Below are 23,955 nucleotides of genomic sequence, written 5' to 3' on the forward strand. Positions count from 1 at the left end.
GCGGCTTGTCTAGGGCTTCCTGAATGACGAAAGGAAGGAAGCTTGAGACTATTTCTCTCCCAAGGTAGAAGGTAGTGAGACCTACCCGAGAGAAACAGGAAAAGTTGAGTTGGAGAAAGAACGGCTGGAAAACAAACAGTAACAGCGCGTTCTACAGACCAGGCTGTAAGCCACATCGGCCGGTTCATGGGAACCACATTGACTCAAGGCGCCCATCAGGGAGGTGTCTCTGTTTCCTGTGTATTGGCTTGGATATTGAGGAGAGGGTCCTTTCTCTTTTAACTACACTTCTCCACAGTGGAGTAAGATCCTTCTAACAGTGACCGGAAAGTTTCGATCTTTAAAAAAAAAATTTGCCGGTGAATAAGATGAAAAGCCGCAATGAAGCAAAAAATTCCTAGTAGGTTAGGGTGTCTCTGTCGGGCCTTAGTTGAGGCAACCTGGTAGAATCCCACACCGTGATACTAGAATGAAATGGTTGCCTGTGCAGAGAACTGGTTTCCTGGGCCCTAGCAGAGCCTATGCCCATCACGCTGTGTTGTTGTAAGGACACTGATGTGTCCCGGCCCATCCCGGAGAGAGTTTGTATAAATGTATGTCTCTATGGCCCCGACACTGCATGAATGTGCTCACCGTGCGCACGGAGAAATTAACAGACATTTGGTAATGTTGCCACAGGCTCCCATCTCTACTTCCCACGAAATAACCGACTGCAGAAAAACAAGATAAAAGGCAGCAGACGCCCCTAATAGTCACTGTGGCAGCCGTTCTGTAAAGTGTACTTTTAAATAGGAGGTCTTATAACTGAATCTGGAGGGGAAATAGGCAAAGATACAGGCTCTGCAGTGATCAGATCTACGTGCACTCGTGTTACACGGGCATAGCGTTTCCACACCATCATGCAACGGACCGTGTTGCACTCTTTTTGGCAGCTGGGCTCTGAAACCCCGCGCAGCGCCGCAAGGTTGCCATAGGGACCAGAGGAAACTTTTCAAACGCTTCTTCCGAGGCCCTCGCGAGCAGCCAGCCGCTCTCTCCCGGCAGGGCCCGGGGCGCGAGTCCCGCGGTGGAGGCGGAGCTTGCGTCACGTGGCCGGGGCGGGGCGGGGCGTGCGCGCAGCCCACCGCCAGCTCGGCCGGCGCCGCGGCCGCGTCCCATTCATGAGGCCCGGCGGGCTCGGCTGTGGCCCGCGGCTCCCGAGGCGGCGGCCCCGCCCCCTGCTCGCCCGCTTCTCGCCGCAGCCCGCCCGGGGCGAGCGACCGTCCGCCGAGTGATTGCCGCGCGCGGTGCCGCAGGTAAGCGGGCCGGGGACAGCACCGGGGGTTCTTGGGGGCTGCTTCCCCGCTCGCGGCCTCGCCTCGCGTGGGCCACGTAGCCGCTGCAGCGCTTCCTGAGGACGCGCGGGCGTCTGAGGGGACAACCCCCACTACCACCTTAGCAGCGGTCCTCGGGGCCCAGCGCGGCGCGGCAGGGGGATGGCCGCCGAGGTCGTGTCTGCGCCCCCCCCCCCTCGGGCCTGGGGGAGGGGGCACCGGCTCGCGATCGCGGCCATCCCCCTGCCGGGGCTGGCGAGGTGCTGTTATTCCCCCAGGCGGTTGGCTCGCCCGCCGCTGGCTCCTGCAGGCCGTGGACCAGTTCAGACGTGAGTAGCCTGCTGCCCTTGTCCCTGGGGGCCCTGGAAGGTCCTGATTGGTGTGGGAGCCGGAGCTCCGCGGCCCAGTTTTGAGCGCCGCGGATCCACCCCAGCATAAGAAAATTATTTTCATTCAAATTTAGGATGGCTTTTCGGAGACGTAATTATGCAAAATAAGACTAGGAAGATCGCCCTCGCTTTCAGAAAGTACTGGAACGCTGGATACTTGGAGAGGCTCTGGGATTACTAAACAAGCGGCCACACGTATTTTTAATGCATATCTGAAACTTCAAAAAATTAAAAATTGAAACCGAGTCTCCTGCTTCGGTGCTAAAGCTATTTTGCCCAATAGTAGGGATCCAAGTTAGGTTGTTACTGAATCTCGGCTCACTAATTAACAGTATTTTGCTAATACACGGTCAGTTTTGAAGTCTATTTTGGGATCATTTGCCAGTTATTTAGAGTATGCGTCGATCTGACGTTGATTGTTTTCACTGGCTTAAGACCCAGAAGTGTGGCACTGCCAGCCACCAGGCGGAGGAGGAGACAGGTGTTGTTAGCCCTTGTTGGGCTGCCCTGCCCACAGAGCACGTTCACAATACCGACGGAGTGGCCACCTGCGGGCCAAACCCAACCGGAATTGAAAAGAACAAAGCTACGTGAGTGTCGGGCGCTGTGGGTGGCTTCTTCTTCCCAGTTAAATGAGATCTTGGTTGTGTTTTATCGGATCCAAGGGTCTTCTTGTTGAAGTGGTAGCAGGCATCGCTGTGGGACGCTAGAAATGAAATGGTTGGTTCCACTTTCGTATTTGGCACAGTTGAGATTCAAGAGAGAAGTCCTGTACTTAGAGACTCTGGGAATGGGAGCCTTTGAAAGCCCCTGAAGGTGCCAAGTGCAGTTAAGAAGTGGATAACAGGGTGCCCCGGGCTTTGTTTCTTATATGGCTGTATGCTTGCTCTCATCACTTGGCATTGTGAATTTTGGTTTATTGATTGGGCCATATCCTGCACTGGGCGCAGAATCTCTGCTGTCAAGACTCCAGTAGCTGTTCATTACCAAGTACAGAGGCTGGCTTTTAGAAGAGCTTTGGTGGGGCTGGTTGAACATAGGAGGCAGCAAGCAGTTTGCCTTCGTAGGTCACTGGGAGCCCATGGATCTTCCCTAAATGATGAGTTCATCACATTTTCTTGGATGGCATGCCACGGATGGGTAATAGTGGTGCTGCTGCAGGTCAGAGGTGGTCCGAGGTTAAGTTAGGCCAATGAACATTACCTTGGACATTTTGTAGTGTTTAAATATTAATATTCAACTTAAATATAGCACAGGTTACTGTGTGAACAGCTCTTCTCTTCAGCGTTGAATGCATAATATACATCAGATCTGGAACATTGAACTGGAATCATTCCTGCCAGGAGGTAGACTGGGCTGCCTAGCAGTATGTCGACAAGTTTTTAAATCTTAAGTCTTTGTGTCTTTTAATTTAAATCCTTTGTACTTACCCCTAGGGACTGTCACTTTTTGTGTCTTTGAGCGTAGGGGCTGTAGGACCTGTACCTGCTCTTTTCAGTTGGTAGGCAATGCTGTAGGAGTTTATTTGGAACTTTGCTTTAGCTGTCTCTGCTTCCCTTCCTTGCTAAATTAATACTTTTGACTTAGATGCAGGATCTCTGGACCTATGGCTTGCCTTCATGGTGAAATAGTTTTGTAGTTGGGCCTGCGGTTACCTGAATTCTATAAAAATTATGTCTCAGTAAACATTGGAAGAGCTTGAAGATACCGTGTGGAGTGACTGCTCTCTGGTGGTACCTTGAGGATAATAGTTTTGGGGGACAGTCTTATACAGGTAGCTCAGGCCTTGAACTTTGCATTATAAGGTACCATGGTTAATTTAGGAGGTTTTGGGACTTGAACCCAGGGCTTTATGCATACAAGGCAAGTTCTCTACCAACTGAGCTATATCACAAGTCTCTTGTAATAAAGTATTTGAGTAAATTTTCTTATCCGCCTTGCTGACAGTTGATGGCATCTACCTCCCCTGTCATTGCCATAGGTGAATGTGTGCACTTGTGTGCGTGTAAACAGAGAAAGGAGTCAAGTGTTACCTTATGTCATATTCTTTGGGGACAGGGTTTCTCCTGGAGGTCATGTTTTCAGTTATACTGGTAAGCCCCAAGTCTGTCTCCACTCCCCTGCCTGTCCCTCCCTTCCGCCCCCCGTGCTAGGCTAGTAGGTGTGTGAGAGATCAGTGGTGCTGGGCTCTGAACCCTGATCTTCATGGTTGTACAGCAAGCTTTTTTAGCTACTGAGCCATCTCCAGCCCCAGCAGTATACTTTAATAACTAAGCACTTTCCACATTTAGGTTCTATATTTTTCAAGATGAACATATGAGGGAAAATCGCTCACTCTTGGGGAGCACAGGAAATCAGTAGGGATCTCCCAAGTGCTGGTAACAACCTGGATACAGTGGTGAGCTGGCCAGAATACTGCCCTGCCGTTCTCGTCTGTTACCCCCTCCTCGCCCCTGTTGTTCATTTATGGCTGGAAGCTTGAGTTGATGCTCTCCTCACAGTCTGGAAGGAGATAGAGGACGGGAGAAAGAAAAGAAGAAAGCCTGTGGAGATTGCCACAGCTGTAATCCCCGCACTCTGTGATCCTGAGGCAGAAGGAGCACCAGTTCCAGGCTCAGGTAGCCTGGGATACACAGTGAGACCTTATGTCAAAACAAACCAACGAAGAATGTGTTAGGCGATGAACTGTATTATCCTGTAACCTTGTGATGTGACTCAGGGCAACATGAACAAGTTTTAATTTGATCACTGATTACAGCTGAGTCTTGTTTTAAACAACCATTTACATTGGCTTATTTGTGTGCCTGTATTCTGGAGCCAGTGTTAATCCACCGTGTGGGCTCCTAGGGACCAAACTCAGGCTATGGACCTTGCTAGCAAGTGCCTTGCTGAGCCATCTCCCAGGCCTAGAGACCTTTGCCTTGAAAGCCTTTGGATATTAACTTTCAGCGATTTTTTTAAACATGTGGACTTAGATGTTAATGATGTCACTAAGAAATGAGGAGAGAAAGAATTCTAGCTTGTATAGCCTATCAACACAGTTCTGTTGTCAGCTCCTCCAACCTCCATTTTACCTCTGCACAAAGCCAAGGTAGTATTTGATTGCTAGTTCCTTTTGAATTTGGGTCACCGCTGAGAAAGGTGGTGTGGTGGCGGATAACAGCTCTGAGAACATGAGCTTTTAAAAATTGTTTGCAGGGTGGCACTTTTTCTTACTCTGGAGCTTAGAATTGTGTAGTTTGGTACTTATCTCTCGTGACACACACTTTGTGAGCTGTCTGGTGTAGGTTTTGTCTCTTGGCTGGGTAGACACTGCCTTCAGAAGAACAGACCTGGTAGGCATTGGCAGCCAGTGGGCCCTGTTCTCACCCAGCCTTTATCCAGTTTCTCCAAAAGCCCTCACTTCTCTAGCAGATTTATTAGTTATAACTGAAGACTAAGTTAAATACCACTGACTATCTCATTTCATGTCACTTGCGTCTTACACCAGATTTCCTTAGCCTCATGTATTGCTTAGTAATATGTGTATTGTCTTGAGTTTTCATTTGTATCAACCAGAAGTGTAGATAAAGTGTTAAATGGTTTATAAATTCTTAGTTGTTTTCAGCTCCTATCTTTCCTGTTCTAAAATATACAGTGATTCTTAGTTTTCATCTTAGTTCTCTGAGTTTTTCCCCCTAGATACCAGTGTCCCACCTCCTTGTATTTTCTTCTGCTTCAAGCATTAACCCCCTTCGCACGGGGTGACATCTGTTACTCTATGCCTGTGCTGCTTCGGGATTTCTCTGGACTCAGCTGTGGATTTTTTGTAGTTGTTAGGGTGAATAACTTGGTCGTCTTAACCTTTCTGACAGTCTGGGTAGGCAAAGCCCCTTTGCCTTTTTGCTTTCTGTAGACATTGACCTAAAAGGAGAAGTAACAACATTGAATCCAAGTTCTGGGGCGTTAGTCCTTGAGGGTCAAGCATAGGCTCGTGAGAAAGTAGGAGACTCAGATTGGTGGCAGGTTGGGCTGACACCTGTGGAGTGGGTGTATGGAGACAGGATCTGTCAACTGCATGTGCTTCAACCTCAGAGGGGATGGACAGGGAGTGCTGGCCGGGAGCAGAGGCTCTTGCTGTAACTTCAATGCCTTGGGGGATTTTTAAGGCTTGAAGTATTCTCTCATTATTTTTGGAGTAATAGTCAAAGTATTTAGTGGGGGCCTAAAGAGGCAAGAATTGTAAAGTTTACGGAACATGACTAAAGAGCAGATTCCAACAAGAAGATTCTAGATTGAAAAAAAGTATTTGATCTTAGTGGTTACATTAGTTTTTGTTGTTATTGTTGTTGTTTTTGAGACAGGGTTTCTCTGTACCTTTGGAGCCTGTCCTAGAACTAGCTCTTGTAGTCCAGACTGGCCTTGAATTCACAGAGGTCCGAGTGCTGGGATTAAAGGTGTGCACTACCACCACCCGGCTTACATTAGTCTTCTTTATTAGATAAAGAAGAGGAGCTTCAGGTGGGAAAAGCATCCTTCAGAAGTTTTAAGATTGGTCCAGGAAGAGAAAGTAGGTGTGTGGTACCAAGTAGCTTTAGTGGCTGTTTGAATTTTTGCTTTTAGCTATTTCTGAAATGTAACGGAAGGAATAGTTGACTCAAGAATATTTATTTAAGTACCTGTTTTTAAGCCTATAGTACAGTGGTTTCTCCCATGTGTCCCACCATGCCTTTTTTTTTTAAAAAAAAATAAATAAAAAGTTAACAAAATTTCAAACAAAAAGTTCATTGATGAGGATGGAAATGAATTGTGATCTGGTGATTTCCCGCCATGTCTGTAGTTAACAGGAATTGAAGCTTGGATCAGCGCTCCTTGAGTTGTGCTACATTGTCTCCAGTGGCTGACTGTGTAAACTTGTGGTCTTTATGAAGTGAAGTGACTGTAAGTCAGGAATGTCTGGGCTCCATGAAGTATCTGTGGAGATCAGCCTTTTGTTTAAAGTGATGGCGCTAGTCTTTATTTTCCTTTTTAAACACACCAAAGTGTCTGTCTACACATTGTTTCTTTAAAATGTCTTGCCCTTGTTTTCAGTAAATAAGAGGCACCTATTTGACATTATAGCCATAGCATCCAACTAAATATGAAGGACGACTTAAAAGAAACTGTAATTTACTATTATTTCGGGCAAATGCTTATTAGGAAGGATTGATTTTTCAGTTGTAGGATTTTCTAATGGTTCACAGCTTACCTAGTTCATAGTAGCCTACCGCACCCACATGACCAGAAAGGTAGGACTTTGGAATGTGAGGTTTCAGTATGGTCTGTCCACTAAGCGTAGTCTTCAGGCGGTCTCTTCGTCTCTTCTAAGGCTGTGTCTTGGTGTCTATAAAAACTTGTGATTGGGGCTGGAGAGATGGCTCAGAGGTTAAGAGCACTGGCTGCTCTTCCAGAGGTCATGAGTTCAATTCCCAGCAACCACATGGTGGCTCACAACCATCTGTACTGAGATCTGGCGCTCTCCTCTGGCGTGCGGGCATACATCAAGGCAGAATGTTGTATACATAATAAATAAATAAATCTTTAAAAAAAAAAACTTGTGATTGCTACTGTAATCTCTTGATTGAGCACCTTCTTTGGGAGTCATTGTGCCAAGAGCTTTATACTGATTATGTCTGACGAGTCACAACAGTCGTGCTAGGCAGAGATAATAGCCCTGTTTTCTATGGGAGAATGCTGGAGCTAAGAGGTTTCCGGAAGGCCAGGCAATTCCCATGGCAGTAGCCACCCTCCTTTGCCCTTGTCTCCTGGCCCCACTGCCCGAGGATTTACAATTCGTAAGCATTTATTTGACATCCCTAATCAATTTTAGGAATCTGTTTTTATTTGCATTTGATAGAATAATTTATAAATGGTAATAGCAAGCACGCGTCTGCTGTGGAACCTTAGGTTTCTCTAAAGCATTTGTGTGTGCAGTGATTGAGCCAGGGAGAGAAAACAGTGGGGAAAGAAGTGGAGTTGAAGAGGTCGCCACGCCTGCTCGTACCTGCCCCGGAACGAGTTGATGTTCCCTGCCTCCCGACCACTGGGCGGAGACTGCGCCAGATGAAAGCTATTTTTCAAGAAATGGGATCTCTAAATTCAAACACGGGGTTGGACTGTTTGAGACAGGCTCTGAGTAGCCACTATGCTGCTGCCTTGAAGTAAGTTTGTCCCTGAGCTGAGGGTATATACTATAGCCCCTTCTTTTCTGGGTCCCCACTGTGCAGGAGAAGTAGTAAAGGTCAGCACTGGATGGAGTGAGTCTTTGTTCCATCACGTGGGTACCCAGCTGAGACCTCAATACAGTGGAGCGTGTATTCACACGCTCTACAAACAGTCTTGTCTTTAACTGGTACTTCCTCACTGTATCCTTTGCCTTGCTCAGTACCTACACGTGCAGGTAAGGTCCCTGTGGTGGAATTTTACTCCATATAATAGAATAAATGACCTAAGAACCTTTAATAAAAAGAAATATATTCAAAACTATGACTACACTTAAAATGTATTAGCATATATTTATTGTGCAAAATAACTGATTTCATTATGGCATTTTCTCATGCATACTCTTGCATACCTAGTTGACTCAGTTGTCTCTTTGGAGAGCTGCTTGGCTAGTTCTGATGAGTAGATGAGGGTATGTGTTAGACCATATGGTAGTCTATATGGTAGACCATACCTACATAGAAGTCAAGAGGCCAGGTGCAGGCTGAGAACTCCAGCTGGACTAGATGCCAGGGTTGAGAGTCACGGGGCAAGGGGAAGTTGCTTCTTTTGTCTGAGAGTAACTTGCAGTGTAGTTGGGGGAATGAGCTAGTCATCTTAGATACAAAGCAGTTTTCTAAACTGGGTATCGGAGATGAGGAATGGGATTCAGTTTAGGAGACTGGAAGTGAAAAGCAGAAGAAATATCTTGGAGAAAGTGCTGTTTATATTTTTTAATGTGCAAGTGTTTATTTGAAGGATTGTTTTGTATTGTAATGTAACCATTTTGTGTGCTTGCATAGAATTTCTTCCTGGACTCTTAACCTTCTTGTATCAATGTGAGCATCTCCATGAAGGACTGTCTGCATCAGGCTGGCCTGTGGGGGTGTCTGTGGGGGTGTCTTGGTTGCTTTAATTGGTGTGGGAAGACCCACCCTGAAAGTAGACTCTACATCCCCTAGTGTGAGGCCATGAACTGTGTCAGGGTGACAACTTCTCAATGAAGCCGTCTCTAATATTTTCTCAATTACCTCTACTTATTTTTTCATAACCAAATATTGTTCAGAACTAAGCGTGTGCAGTGATTTTACTATTTACTACACATGACGTAAATACTCTGGCGTGAACAGTGTATGCTGGCTTTCATATCCAGCTGCCTGTGGAATAGCTGTCTTGTCCTGAGTGTCTCTCATCTTCCCTCTGCTGGGGCTCTTGTCCTAATTCTTTGCTCATTTTCTTTCTACTTTTTGGAATTGCTACTTTTGAGAAGTTAACTAGTTTTTTTGTTTTTTTTTAAACTTTGTGTTTTTCTTTTTTCCTTCTGATTCTTTCTCGCTCCTCCTACTTCATCACTTTTAAAAATGTTTAACTAACTATTTTTTTCTTTATTACTGAAGTGTCTTGTTTATGACCTGGTGTGTATGTGCCCTCAGACCAGGCAGGGTTAGGAACTAATTGGAACACCTGGGAAATACCTGCCCCACTCCTGACTTGTTTGTTCTCACACTTGAATAGGAAGCAGGTATGTCACCAGAGTCTGAGGCCAGAGGGCTTGAAAACCAGAGAATCCAGGTGCCTGCTAGTCCCTGAGGCTTCTCCCTTCGTGGAGAATCTTCTGTTGCACTGTCCTCATAAAGTTGAGGTGATTGGCTGGCACTAGGTTCTGTTCCTCTGACTGGGAACATGGGATTCCCGAGGCTGTTGGCATGTTCTATTATGATTGCCTTTGGTGCAGCCCTCAGCGTTGTAGGGATTGCTTCATCCTCTGATGCGGTGTTTTGTCAAGGACCTTGACAATTTCAGTTTGTTATTCCCATTGTTGAGATGAGGACTGGACAGGAGCTGTCTCACTATGTTCAAGACTAGGTTGGTCTTGAGCTCAGTGGGCTTCCGTGATCTTCATGTCAAGTAGCTGGGGCTGCAGGAGTGCACACCACATCTGGCTGACCTCAGCACCTTTAGAGAGCTAGTCAATCTTTTGTAGGATGCTTCATTGTTAGAGTTTGCCTTACAGTTTTCTCATGGTAGGATAGGTTATGACTTATTAAGAGGAAGACCGTGGAGAGTAAAGTACCATAATTTGACTTAATAATGACCGTGGCCTTGGTCACCAGGCTGAGGTTATGTTTATCAGATTTTTCTCCACTGAAAACCTAATCTGTATTTTTAAAAGATTTTTTATTTTATGTGTATGTGTATTTTTTCTGCATGTATGTGTGTACACCATGTGTGTGCCTGGTGCCTGTGGAAGTCAGAAGAGGGTGTTGGGTTCCCTGAAACATCATTTTGTCTTGATTATCTGTAAAAGTCTTCTTACTGAGTTAAGGTTAACAACTAGAACTCAGAGCTTAGATTTCCTGTTTCGGAGGACACACTCCGACCCCTGATAGCATCATGGAAGGATAGGTGTGCTGCTGTGTAAGCTTCGCAGGGTGTCCAGTCACAGGAATATTTTACAAGGAAGAGCAGAAAGAAAGCCCTTAGGAAATGATCCTCAGATTTTAACTGGAGATTTTTGTTCAGTCTTGTGTAACTGCTAACATTTCTGCTGATTCTCAGATTTTATCAGCTGAGCATTGCAGTCACCGCGTGCTTCGTTCTTGCTTTCTTTCTGAAGTAATTCAAAGGGTGGCCAAATTGAAGAAAACAGCATCAGGGCCTGGTTCTGCAGAATTAATCTTGTCTCTTTTACAGGATAGTCATGTGACCAAAGCTCGGCCCTGTGCTTCCCTTGGGTCTTTATTTTCAGGTGGCAGCCTTCCTGGACTTGTGCTTTAAAATACCCTGCCATATGTTTTCTTACTTTGGTCTTTCAGGGCCTTCACCTAAAGCAGCCTCTCCCCCTCCCTCCTCTCTTCTTTCCCCTCCTTCCCTCTCTTCCTCCCTCCCTCATCTCCTTTTTCTAGCTGTCCTAGTCTAAGACTTACTGTTCTTGTTGCCTTCTGTTGGCATAAGAACACAAAAGTGAGTGAGGTGGCTTGTCCGCCAGGGTTACTGCTTGATCCTAGCCTACAGAGAATGGTGTGTGGGACCTGTCAGGGAGTGAAAGGCCTTGAAGTTGCTGCATCCCTGGTGCTTCACCAGCTTGTTGCTCTTGGACCTGGAGCCCACCTTTGACAACTTGCTCTTACAGCTCCATCTGGAGGGAGGGGTAGCAGACTTTCCTCAAAGGGATTGCTATAGCTTTGACCTCACTAGTGTTCCTTTGCATTTGAGTTAGGTTTAGAGAAGTACAAGCCTCCAAAGAAGTATACACATTTATGAAGTGTTGCCAGTGACCCTGCTTTGCAAAGATACGCAGTTTGCTTTTGGGGTTTCTAGCAGGCACAGAGATTTTGATGGCTGAAGGAAGGCCTTTGGAGAACCAAGTAATACTTGGTGGGGGGAGGCATTGTTCTGTTTGGGGAGATATATGTAAATATGTATGGGGGAGGGCACACTGTCCTAGGATGTGAGAAAACAATAGTTATTTCTGCATCTTCTCTACCTGTTGAAATGGGGGGTATTGATAGCCATTTTACAGATATCATGTAACACTATTAATCTAAACCTCAATTGTATATCAAATTACTTCAGGTTCTTAATATTATTCTTTATTATACATGTAGTATAAGGAAACTGTTGGTACTATTAATAAAAATGTAACTGTAGAGGAGGATGATTAAAAACACAGCCAAATGTACAAAGACTGTTGTGGTTTTCGTGTGTGTGTGTGTGTGTGTGTGTGTGTGTGTAAACCTAGTGCCTTGGGCATGCTAGGCAACCATTCTACCCCGAGTGACATACCTGGCCCATATTTTGCCCATGTTATCACCAGTATATAAATTTCATTTATACTGTCATTCTGGAAAACACCTCTCTAAATTATTTCTTTAATGTCAGTGGTAGAATATATTTTTTACTTTTCAAGTTTTTGGAAATTGCTAAAATCTTATTCACCAGGTCAGTGGTGGCACATGCCTTTAATCCTACCACGCAAAATGTAGAGGCCAAGGCGTCTTTGAGTTTGAGGCCAGTCTGGTCTACAGAGTTAGTTCCAGGACAGCCAATGCTACAAAGAGAGACCCTATCTGGGGCGGGGGGTGAGGGAGAAGACAGTTAATCATTCATATAAGAGTAATGAATTAATTTTTTGGCTCATAAGTGTTGTGTATGACTTAATTAAATTGCAGGAGTGCTCTTAGGCATTGATGATCCAGTGGTTTAGCGTGCTGAGTGCTCTTCTCAGAACCACACTGGGTTCCCAGTGCTCCTGTCAGACGGCTCACAAGTACCTGTAACCTCACAGTCCATATGCACATAAGGTAAGAATAATAAAAATAAATTTTTGAAAAAGGAAGAATTTTTCCAGTGGCAAAGAGGAACTGATAATGTACTAGATGATGGTTCATTGATTTATCACAACTTTAAGAGCTGACTCAAACACAGTGTTCATGTGAAACAGATTTTGCTGAGATGTAAATGTGATTGAAGAGTGTTGCATGACAAGTTGGAAGAAAGGGATCCTCTGGGGAGAGCACCTCAACTGTCTAATACAATCTCACACTGCCTGTTTGTGGCTGGAATGTGGATTACATCTGTCCTGTTGACGATGAGCTGAAGAGTGGAGTACCATTGATCAAGCTCGTTGGAATGGGAGAATGATTTGTAAAGCTAAAAGAGGCTCAGAGAACTGTTTATGTCAGTGAGAAATTAGATTCAATCATTCGTGTGCTTTCTTGTGTTCCCTTCTGAATCGTGAGCTCCCTTATGGCAGGGCTCCAACCCCAACCAACCCCAACAGTTATTGGTTAAGCACTGACTGTGGATAGGTCTTGGGGTTATTAGACGGATAGTTTTGTCCTCCTAGAGGCCAGTCTAGGCTGCCTCGTGAATTCTGCCCGGGCTGAATTGTAAAAGCCTGTCTCAAAGCTAACCAACCAACAAGATAAACAGAACTAACTAAATACATGAATGCTGGTGATTCCCAAATGGAGTAGTTGCCAATAGAGGACTTTCAAAGTGATCAGATTTTTTTTTTTTTTTTGATTGTCACAATTTCGGAGAGGGTGCTGCTGACATCTAGTGGTTGGAGGCCAGGGACCCTGTGTGTCTTTTTATTACCAAAGAATTATCTGACCCCATATGCAAAGATTGGAACACCCAAATTTAAATTATTAAAAGCGACAAATCCAATCACTACTCCTATGACCTGGCCTCCATTCCCACTGACCACCCCATCCCATTGTTCTGTTTGTTTGCAGCTGTCTGTTTGGTGTGGCTCAGGACATGTAGGACACAGATAAGAGGCAATCTCACTGATACTAGCCACCAGTTCTCTTAGGCATGTTGATTATGTGTTTAAAAAAAAAAAAAAGATCCGGGAACTCTGAAAAGGAAAAAGCAGACAGATTTTGTATTTTGGATACTCTGACACTGTAACACTTTCTAGCGTGCAGGGGCCAGGCTTAGAGGCAATGGCCTATAGTAGGAACTGTTTGGTTCGTGAATATTTTATTTCCATATCCACATCTTTGAGTGATAGGCTTGCATGTGTGTATATGCTGTGCTACTTTATTTTAAGAACTGTTGTCATATATGTAAAGCCAGGTTGAGCATATGTAATGGCTATTTTTTGTTGTTAATTTGACTACTTCTGGACTTAACTAAAACCCTTGTGAGGAATTTTTTTAATTAAATCCTTTGAAGTGGGAAGACTAACTTTTAATCCAGATCTTCTGAGATGAGAAGATCCACCTAATACAATGAAGAGCAAATGTGTGGTTGCAAGCAGGCTCTGGAAGTGGTCTGATGTCATCCCCATCGTCTTCACCACTGTAGCTAGCACCAGTACTTTCTTGCTGATAGTACATAGTTATGTTTATCAGCTATTTGTGCCCTTCACAAATTTTTCTTTTGAGTTCCTTCTGTGTTTTCTGTTCAAATGCACTTTGTATCTGAAAGAATTACTATACCCCTTCCCAAGAAACCACAAACCTGAAAGGTTGTTAATGGGATTTCCAGGTTCTAAGTTCTTAGTCTATACTACAGCAGCAATCCATTTCCATAGGTGGAAAAAGGAGGGTGCCTGATACTACTAGTATTTCTTAAATTTTAAAAACTTAATTGTTCGAACATAGTGAAAGACGTCATAGGAACAAAATTATCAGTCACCAGCTTTTCAGGGAGTCCAGAGACTCTCAAGATGGCAGTGTTGTGGAGAACCATCAGGGAAGGGAAAGTCCTCTCAGGGAGTCCAGGAATGTTTTCTTTGGCCAGCGCACTTTAAAAATTATATTTTAAAATTTGACAATGAGACTTGTATCTCAATACTTTTTTTTTTCTTTAGCCAGGACCCACTGTGTGGTCCAGGCTGGCCTAACTCAAGACACTTCAGTCTCTTGAATGGTGGATCATATGCCATCTCGCCTGTTTCTGCAGGACTTCTTGTTTGTGAAATGGGATGACAGCAATACTTAGCATGTCATTCCTGTGCACCCGTGTGCAGACTGGGTTGAGATGAAAGAGCTAAAGGACATAGAAATAAAGTTTTATATAGTACATAAGCTGTGTGTCTAGAAAAGAGCCAAGGACACCCGCCCACAAACACACTCCACTCACACCCCCTACACTCACACATCCCCCGACACCCCCGTACCCTCATGCCCCCCACATACACCGTACATTCCCACGGACATGCACCCCCACACTCCCCACACAATCCTCACACCCTACAACACCCCCTACACATGCACACCTCCCACACCCTACAAGCCCCCCACATCCACACCTCCTACACCCCATACACACACACACACACACTTTGCTTCCCCTGGGTAGAGGCTTTCTTCATTATTTCTGGCTTTATTTTATGGTAGCGTTGGCCAGAGACTCTAGCCAGAGAGCATAATTCTGATCCTTAATTGGACTGTCCAGCTTCCCTCTCTTAATGGGCAGACATGCTTGTAGGCTGCAGCCAGGCCACTCCTCAAAAATATCCAGAGAAAGCATGACCAAGACCATTGATCAAGAAGGATTAGAGTTCAGAGCCATGCATGGTTCAGACTTTCCAAATTAAGGTATGGACATGCAATTTTCTAAGGGTATTCCACACCACAGAAGAAATAATTTATTAACCCTTGAATATAGTAGATGAAAATATTGAGCAATCACTTTTTTATTCACCAATAGACAGCAAAGCAAAATGCAGAATGTGCTTTATTTTGTTTTGGCCAGACTGGGTGTTAAACCCAGGGCCTCATCATGCGTACCACTGAGCTACCTCCTCAACCCCGAATGTGTTCATTTTATATGTAAATGAGGAGTCTTGAAAGAAGTTGTTTAGTCTTTGGGAATCATTTTAATACTCCTCCAGGTATCTAATACCTTATCATATAAAGTCTACTCAAACAACAAATATACTAGGAACTAAAGAGATGACTGCAGATGTACATAAAGACCAGGGGACCCTCTGGCTTCTGCTTTGTGTTCTTCTTACACATTCACAGTTGGTGCTGTTCTGTTTAGTTTAGAGATTGAGAGAGAGTATTAGGAAACACCGAAATTGAGTACCATACAGCTGTTACCTGCTACACAGGTGACAGATGTTGGCTGACCCTGAGAGTGGTAGCTAGAGGAATTTCTCCATCAGTCTCTTCAGGTTGTTTTAATAGTTTAAATAGAAAGTTGTAACTAATTATAGCTGTATGAAGAAACTGCTTTAGTATCGACGATCTCTTCAGAATAAGGAAATCCTTATTTCAGGTGAGCTGTGGTTCTTTTTTCATGTGAGTCACTTTGTCATGAGTGATCTCGAAGCCATAGAATTATTGAAGTGAAGGTTATGGAATTCTCTCTCTCTCTCTCTCTCTTTTTTTTTTTTTTGAGACATGGTGTCAACTGTTTAGTTTAGTCTAACCTCAAATTCAAGGCAGTACTTCCTCCAGCTTCATTGTGAACATATGGGCATGCATCACCACATTTGCCTTGGATTTATGGTCCTCTTTGTAATTGCCTTTTAAAAATATTCTCATGATGATTTTTTACTAATCAAAATGCAATATTCTCTAGTTCCTTGTTAATACGAAAGGAAAGGATTGTTGTTCTCCAGTGTAAACACTAGAGGGAGTTCAGTCATTTTTGTTATAAATTGAAAGGAAGACTAGGTTGTAGCCTGAAATAATTTGTTGCGTCAACTTAATACAATTTCCTTACCTGAAATTTTATCATTTGAAGTTTCAAATAAATCTTTATTCTTGCTTAAGCACATGACAGCAGTCATGGTGGTGACTGCCTTTAATCCCAGCACTTGGGAAGTAGAGGGGCAGGTGGATCTCTGGTTTATGTAGTGGGTTCCAGGACAGCCAAAACTATATATAGTGAGACCTTGTCTTTAAAATAAAGAAAAAGAGGTGGAGGGCAGGGGGAAGGAGAGGAAGAAGAAAAAAGCCTTCTAGAGCTAGTTGTCCCATGTGCCTCTGGGGTTAATAATGTGTATATATGCTACCTAGCATCACATATCGCCTGTGGAATCGGAACAGGATTCTGATTCTCTGGACATTGTTTTAAACTTTGTTTCTTTGAAAAATTAAGTTTTAGGTGCTGGAGAGATGGCTCAGTGGCTGCTCTTCCAAAGGTCCCAAGTTCAATTCCCAGCACCCACATGGTGGCTCACGGCCATCTATAATGAGATCTGGTGCCCTCCTCTGGCCTAAAGGCAGGCATACAGGCAAAACACTGTATACATAATTAATAAATCTTTGAAAAAAGGTCTTAGAGGCTTTCTTCCTGTCCCTTCCTCCTACCCTTTCCGCCGAGACGGTCTCATTTTATAGCACAGACTATTGTTGAACTTGCTGTGTAGCCCAGATTCACCTCCTTCCTGAGTCAACCTCTTGAGTGCTGGGGTTGCAGGTATGCACCACCACATCCTGCGCCCCACTTTTTTGCTTTGAAAATCACTAAAGAGCTAACATTGTAGCATTTCCCTATAGTCCCGGCCTGGGCAAACTAAGGAACCAGTTCCAGGAAGTAAAAATTCGTAAAAATGCTGTGCAAAAGGAAAGTACTCAGGATTCAGCTGTTTGTGTTTTATTTTATTTTATTTTATTTTTTTGGTTTTCGAGACAGGGTTTCTCTGTGGCTTTGGAGCCTGTCCTGGAACTAGCTCTGTAGACCAGGCTGGTCTCGAACTCACAGAGATCCGCCTGCCTCTGCCTCCCGAGTGCTGGGATTAAAGGCGTGCGCCACCATCGCCCGGCTGCTGTTTGTGTTTTAAATGGGGGAGTGGGGGAGAGGCATCTCCTTTAGCCCAGGCTGGCCTCACAACTCCCTATGTTCCTGAGGATGGCGCTAGACTTCCTGATCTCCTTCCCTTCACCTGTGTTGAGGGAACAGGCATGCACCATCCCACCTGCTTTATTTGACTGCTTGCTGGGGATTGAACCCAGGGTTTCCTAAGAGTTAGGTAAGCACTCCTACCAAACTGATGGAAAGTGTCACCAGGTCAGTCTTGGGGAAAACTGTAGGTGTGTGTGCCTGTGGTGTCATAGCTTATCTCTGTTGGGTCCACGGTACATGTTCCTTTGCAGCCAGGACAGTCTGTGAGTTATTCATCAAAACAGTGACACACAGTACTGAGGTGGGCCGGAAAGCCAGCGGCTGCTCTGTTATGAAAGGGGACTTGTGAGGTGAACCTTGCCCAGACAGAGTTGTTACACCCACGGCCATTGCCCTATGGACTCTCCCTGCTCTTCATCTGTTGAGCTTCACCCCCGTGTCAGGTCAGCTGCTTTCCTCCGCCCCAGCACATCCTCTCTGGCTCTCAGCTTGGCAATCGAAACAAACAAAACCAAACAAAGAACTGGAGAAACTGAGGGAGTCATGTTCTGTACCTATGCCTTGAGTGAGTGACGTCTGGCTAATTGCTCTACCACTTTCTGGGCCTTAGCTTCCTCGTATTTAGAATAGATGGTTTTTCTCTTTTCCATCTCACACCACCTTCTGCTTTTCTGCTTTCTTTCTACATATTTTCTTACCCTTATCTTATTTCCTCTGCCTCTGACTTTGCATCACCTTAGGTGATTTCTCCTTAATACCCCTGTTCTGTTTTGCCCATTCTTCTCCCCGGCCTCTCATTTCTTCCTCGTCTCAGAGTGAGGTTTTATTTCTCCTGTCTGAAGCTAGGGCCCTGGAGCTGCTGCCCATTGTGGAGGAAGAGACTGGAATTTTTCACATGCCATAACATTCCGGCCATCAAAACTCTTGTCACTTTTCTTGTGAAGGAAGGAAGTTGTGTACTGATGTACAATTAAATGGCAGGTGAATGCAGACGTATTGTCCTGACAGCAGCTGGGGAATGAATTGAATATACAATGGGCTTTCCTATTTCTCATGTTGGTGAGATTGATTTTTCACGTTTTCTTTTGTGGGCAGAGTAGCACGGTACATACATGAAGGTCAGAGGACGGTTGATGGAAGTTATGTTTAACTTTGACCATGTGAGTTCTGGGGATGGAACTCAAGTTGTCAGGCTTAGTAAGTAAGTGCCTTTACTCACTGAGCCGCCTCCATCTCTTAACCTTTTATTTACTGTAGCTTCATGGTATGGATCTTGGTGGAGTATTGCTGTAGTTAGCATTTAAATCCCTTTCTTGGTCAAAATTTTTGTTTTAGTTGAAGTTTTAAGGTAAAAGGAAAGGCTTAATAATGTAATATGCTCATTAAATGTATGTGTATCCGCTAGTTGATTAGTTAAATACTTGCATAGGATTCCTAGAAATCCTATCATGTTAGGTAAAATGTATTTCCTCCCTCTCATAATTGTCTTACAGCCCTAAAAACCAGTGGCATACAACAGAAATTGAATGTGAGCTATATATGTAATTTTAAATTTTCTGTGAGTCCCATTATACAAAGAAGTAGCGGGTCTGGAGAGATGGCTCTTTGTGTAAGAGGGAGCCTGCTGTGCAAACACCAGGACCTGAGTTTGGGTTCCCAGCACACTCACACAAAAGCTGTATGTACATATCTGTAGTACTAGCACTGCAGGAGGATCACTGGAGCTTAGTGTCAGAGTAACTCTAAGTTCAGCGAGAGACCGTGCCTCAAAGAAAGAAGGAAGAGCAGAGTAATACAGCAGGATACCTTACTTAGTCTGTTGCATTTGTGCACATCTAAGCATGTGCACCTGATTACATGATGTAGAAAAATCCACAGAATCAATAAAAATACTCCATGCAGAATATGGACTATCGTTTCAATACACATGCACCACAATTTTTCACCACCTTTTTTTTTAATACCAAATCTTTCAAATCTAGTGGCTACCTTCACTCCTAGTTTATTATAGCACTTAGTACTCACCTGTTTGCAAACTTAGTAGGCATATGTGGCAAGAGGCTATTTATAATAAACTCCAGAGTCTTAGAAAATGGCTTTAATAAAATGTTTTAACTTAAAAATCAAGTATATTTTATACGTGTGTCTGTCTATGTTACGTTTTAGGGTTTAGAAAAGTTTGAATGAGGTTACTTTGTAGTGACATCCTGAGAGCTGGCCAGGGAATACTAGAATTTAAATATTGCTGTGTCATACTGTTGAAGTCTAGTTTTGTTATTTATAGAGTGCCAAGCCAGGGCATCTTCCAGATTTGTGAGAAAGACTGGGTCATGCCAGTACAGTGGAATAAAACTACTTAGTAGCTGGACTGTAGAAGTCTGGCTGAGCGGGAGACACAGTGTTGCCATCCAAGCAGATGTGCATCATTTCCTTACATGACTGCACGAGTGTTTTCTTCCCTGGGTAGCTGTTTTTATTTCTACAGATGAAGATGTGATTGGCTTAGGGAATCATTAACTCAATCCCTGTTCTGTGTGACGGAAGCTGTAGTTGACTGTCTTGCGATTGGGCAGGACTTGGTACCTATCAGTGTAAACACATGGCACAGCCTGCCCCATGCCCCTGCCTATCTTCTTTGGAGAGATGGGGCTGAGGCATTTTGAGCAAATCTCATTGGTAAAGTGGTGTGTGCATTGCTTTTTTTTTTTTTAAAGACCTGTTTGCTTTCAGTTTTAACTACATCCCTGTCTGCAACAGTTAGTACTTGATGGTCTACAGAATAACTTTCTGTTTGTTGGTGCCTTCAGCTCTGTGGGGCCATGCTTGATAAGCCTCTTCAGTTTTAAGATGTTTTACTTAGAAGATAACGGTGAAGATGAGAAGGCTCAGGAAAGCTCATTCAGTAAAACCGCAGGTGTTTATCGTGACAAGGCCCCTCCTGGCATTCTGGTGAGTTCCATTCACCCATGCCTCCATTGCCTTGCTTGAAGCTGAATCTGGGTAGTCCTGAGAAGGACAGCACCCACTAAGTGAAAGTGGTGGCTACTCCTTGTTTGGAAGATATGCTGCCGTGGTAATGTGTCTTTAAAGTGTTCTGTAGCACAGAATGCTGGCCTCCCGCTCTCCCTCTTGCCTTTATGCTATCCTTATTCTGTTTCTTGGTGTTTAGTAACTTCCTGCCTAGAGAAGAATGTGGTTGCTTTAAACTGAGAACTCGCTTACAGCTAGATTTCAAAGACATGTATTGAGCTCTGTTCTTGCACCTTAGGGTAGTAGTTGAGGGACTAGAAGTCACTTCAGTGTCCTGGTCAAATATCCTGTAGGCTAAGCTACTACTTGAAACTGGCTTTTGTTTGGGTATGTGATACACAAGAGTGACTATAGGCTTTCCCTCTTGTGACTATAAAAAAAAAAATGCTGAAGGGGGCGGTAAGTTTGAAAGTTTTTAATCTAGTTTTCTCTTGCTACAAGGTACAAACTCAAACACAGCTTGTAAAGTTGAGTTCTAAAAGAGTCTGCTTTAAGGAAATAGTTAGGTGATATGAAGCTAATATCATTTAACTCTGCCCATGGAGCCTTAGAAAGTGATGCATTTAAATGCTCAGTTTTAGTTTATTGAATTATTTTGGTTTCGTTTTGCACCTGGATCCTAGTATATAGCGCAGGCAGGCTGACTGTTCCATAGGTTGTCCTTGAACTTACCATCTTCCTGCTTTAACTCTTCTGAGTACCATGAAGCCCGGCTTAAATCCTTATTTTAAAGTGAAGCCGGGGCTAGCTAATTTTAGATTCAGGTACTCAGAAGCTCCAAATGAAGGTATTTGATGTTGCCTGTGTCTTCTCATTTAATTTAAATTACCTTGATTTCTTTTTTAAAAAAGCATATGTAGCATGAAGTCAACAAAACATAAAACAGATTACTTCTGAAATCTGTTAACCTAGTTGATTTTAGTGTTAAAAGTCTATAAGAATGTTTGTGTCCCGTTAGGGGTTTTACTGTGTGATACTTGCTTCTGGATCTGAGATCACTGGTGTCCGTATGCAGATGTTTCACTTGCTTGTAACAGCATTATCTGAATATGAATACAAGTCAGATGCTACTGTAGGGACAACTTTATTTTGAACTCTCTGTTGTAATATAAAGGATACATGCATAAGAATTTGTGCACATTAGTCTCAAACATCAGAGGAAAGAATGTGACCAGACTTAGTTCTCTGTGAAGTGTTTCTAAAAGCCACTTAACCAGCACACAGACCTGACTGTGTTACAGTACAAGTTCTTAGACGTCTTGCTGCTGGTATGTTTCAAAGGGAAATCAAAGGTGTTTGCTTAGGCTGCGTTTTCTTAACAGTCCCCTTTGCCATTGATGTTCCCTGAGTCACCACCCCACCCCAAGAGAATTTTCTTAATGGCCAGTAGCTGGCATACTAGATTTGGTATCTGCTTGGTAAGCTATAATGATTATCTAGGAGTTTGACTTTCGTATGAACCTGGGTGTGTGCAGTAAAGAATCCTGGCTTTTAAACTAACCAGAGCTCTAAGTGTTGAAACAGGCATATGAATGGATGGATAGTAAGACAAGAAGTCCCCCTTTCCTGGCTACCAGACTACTGAGGAAGTGGGTTTGGAGTTCCATTTTATAAGTGTGGTCTTTGCGCTCTCTCTCCCCAGCCGGTCCTGTGATGAGCCGAGGTTTCTCCACCTCGACCCCTTCTGTTTTAGAACTAGTGCTAGGTATTTGCTAGCCCAGCAGAGGTCCTTGCACCTGAGAGACTGTTTGAGAAAACTTACCTAAAGTGTGCCGTGACAAAACCTCAGGCTGCTAGCTTGGTCTTGAAAGAATTGGGCACAACTCTCCGAAGGGCCCAAAGTTAAAATATCACCCTTTTAGGAAGGCGTTTGTTTCTCAGTGTTTACGTATTCTAGCATAATTCTACTACGTTACAAAATCTACAAAGTTATGGAAAAGGAAACTATAGGCTTACATAGAGTTTCTGTGTGTGATATTGCATTTTGAAAACAGGGCAGATTTTGTTATTTTTCATTGTTTCATATCTTATTCTAGAACATTTCTTTCCCTCTTTCTTGAATCCAGTTTTGTACTTCAGAGGCATTATCTAAATTTCTTATGTAACATCCTGGCCAAAGTTTTTTTTTTTTTCCTTCCAAAAAATGGTAAAGCAGTCCTGCTGATGTTATTTTTTTTTAAGGGTAACATCTTAGCTCTAATGAAGTCTTGTTTGTTCCTCGTTGCCTTTGGTGGATCATCTTAGCATTAGCAACTTTGCATCTGGAAGGGAGCTTACCTAGAATCTGGTATCAAGTATGGTATGCAGAAGCAGAAGATGGTGAGTTTGAGGCCAACCTGGGATACCTGGTGAAACTGTCTCAAAATGAAAAACAAAAAACAGATAAAGAAAAAAAAATCACCTAAAATTACCCCTGGGCAAACCTGAAGAGAGAGTTGTGTAACCTCAGAACTGTTATCACCTGCAGAGATTGACCTGAAGGGTCAAAGGGCACAAGAGAATGGGATTGAAGAAGCCATCAGCCATTTATACTCTCACATGCTAACAAAGCATGGCCCATGGCCACTACAGACTGACATTATACGGGAAGAAAGCTTCTCTTTAAGGACAGTGAAGCAGGAAGTGTCCCCTTCAACTTTGGGAACTGTAACTGCCTCTGATCCTCAACTTGAAATCCTGTGACATTTTCGAGTCACATGAAGAGTGCACAGTGCTGTCCCTGTAATGGGGTTGTATTCTGGCCCTAGGGCCTCCTCAAGCATTCCTGATGAGCAGCCAGAGCCAGAACCCAGGGCGAGGGATCCCTGCTGAGTTCTGCTGCACTTTCCTTTGCTTACATGCATAAATGGGTTTATCAAACAGAAACAGTAGGGAGTCTGAGAACTAGTTTTTGTTTTGTTTTTAGCACAAAAAAGTACATTTTCTGTTTCAGAAGCCCCTGTCTGGTTGCCATGTGCCCTCAGTCTCTTCCAGCCTTCCTACTCTCCCCAGTTTGCATAGACTCTTGTTCAGTGAGCGCTGATCAGACATGCTGTTTGGTGTCAGCACACAGTTAGATTGGGGGCATACGTTTTTGACAGAAATACCGCAGAAGTGATTAATCTTTTAAGTGAGTTATCCCTTGATTATTTGATGGTAGTGTCTGCAGAGCCCTGCACTATAAAACAGTTGTCTCCCTCTATGTAAAGTGTGGCTTGGGGACGATACTCAGAGAATGTTCAGGTGTTCTGCTTCCCTTAAACTTGTTTTTAAAATACAACCAGGTTGCCCAAACAAATAACAAACTCAGAATTTCACCAAAACCAGTTGAGTTTTAGTTTTAAGTTTCGCTTTCTTTCTAAAGCAGACCCCGTTCTGTCAGACTTATTGATAATACAATCCCGAGCTCCTGAGAATGTCACTGAACTTTGGGCCTTCAAGTGTTGTAGCTGCCTTGTTAGTGGAAGTGTTATGGACTTGTTAAACCCTATTGGTAATTCAGGTAGCTCCTTGCTCTCTGAGCTCTCTCAGGCTCTCATCAGATTCAGGGGAAGGGCTGTCAGCCCACAGAAGTCACACGGTTTACTTTCTCAGCGTCAGCTTCACTTAGCTGTAGTATTTAACTAAGGCTCTTTTTAAGGGGACGAGAGAGGGTGAGAAGATAAAGACAGGAAGATAAATGAGATTGAATGTACCGTTTCCTGGGC

The 23,955-nt window shown here is 43.8% G+C and overlaps 1 protein-coding gene across 4 annotated transcripts in view; it reads left to right on the forward strand.

Moving 5' to 3' along the window:
- The first annotated feature begins 1,108 nt into the window (after positions 1–1,108).
- Positions 1,109–23,955, forward strand: part of LOC121434727 (phosphatidate phosphatase LPIN2) — a 68,722-nt gene continuing 45,875 nt past the window's right edge. The window contains exon 1 of one of the 4 annotated variants that reach the window (XM_041633649.1): positions 1,109–1,295. Coding sequence is in view for 1 of the 4 variants with exons in the window: in XM_041633648.1 (XP_041489582.1) it covers positions 20,087–20,188 (102 nt within the window). In the remaining 3 variants the exon portion in view is untranslated. Of the gene's footprint in view, positions 1,296–2,239; positions 2,293–12,095; positions 12,226–20,081; positions 20,189–23,955 lie in introns of those variants that run through there. The other 3 variants (XM_041633650.1, XM_041633651.1, XM_041633648.1) reach the window with 3 other exon arrangements.

Source organism: Microtus oregoni, unplaced genomic scaffold (assembly GCF_018167655.1).
Source record: "Microtus oregoni isolate MIOR12 unplaced genomic scaffold, Mior012 000044F_ref0000062, whole genome shotgun sequence".
NCBI classification, from domain to species: domain Eukaryota; kingdom Metazoa; phylum Chordata; class Mammalia; order Rodentia; family Cricetidae; genus Microtus; species Microtus oregoni.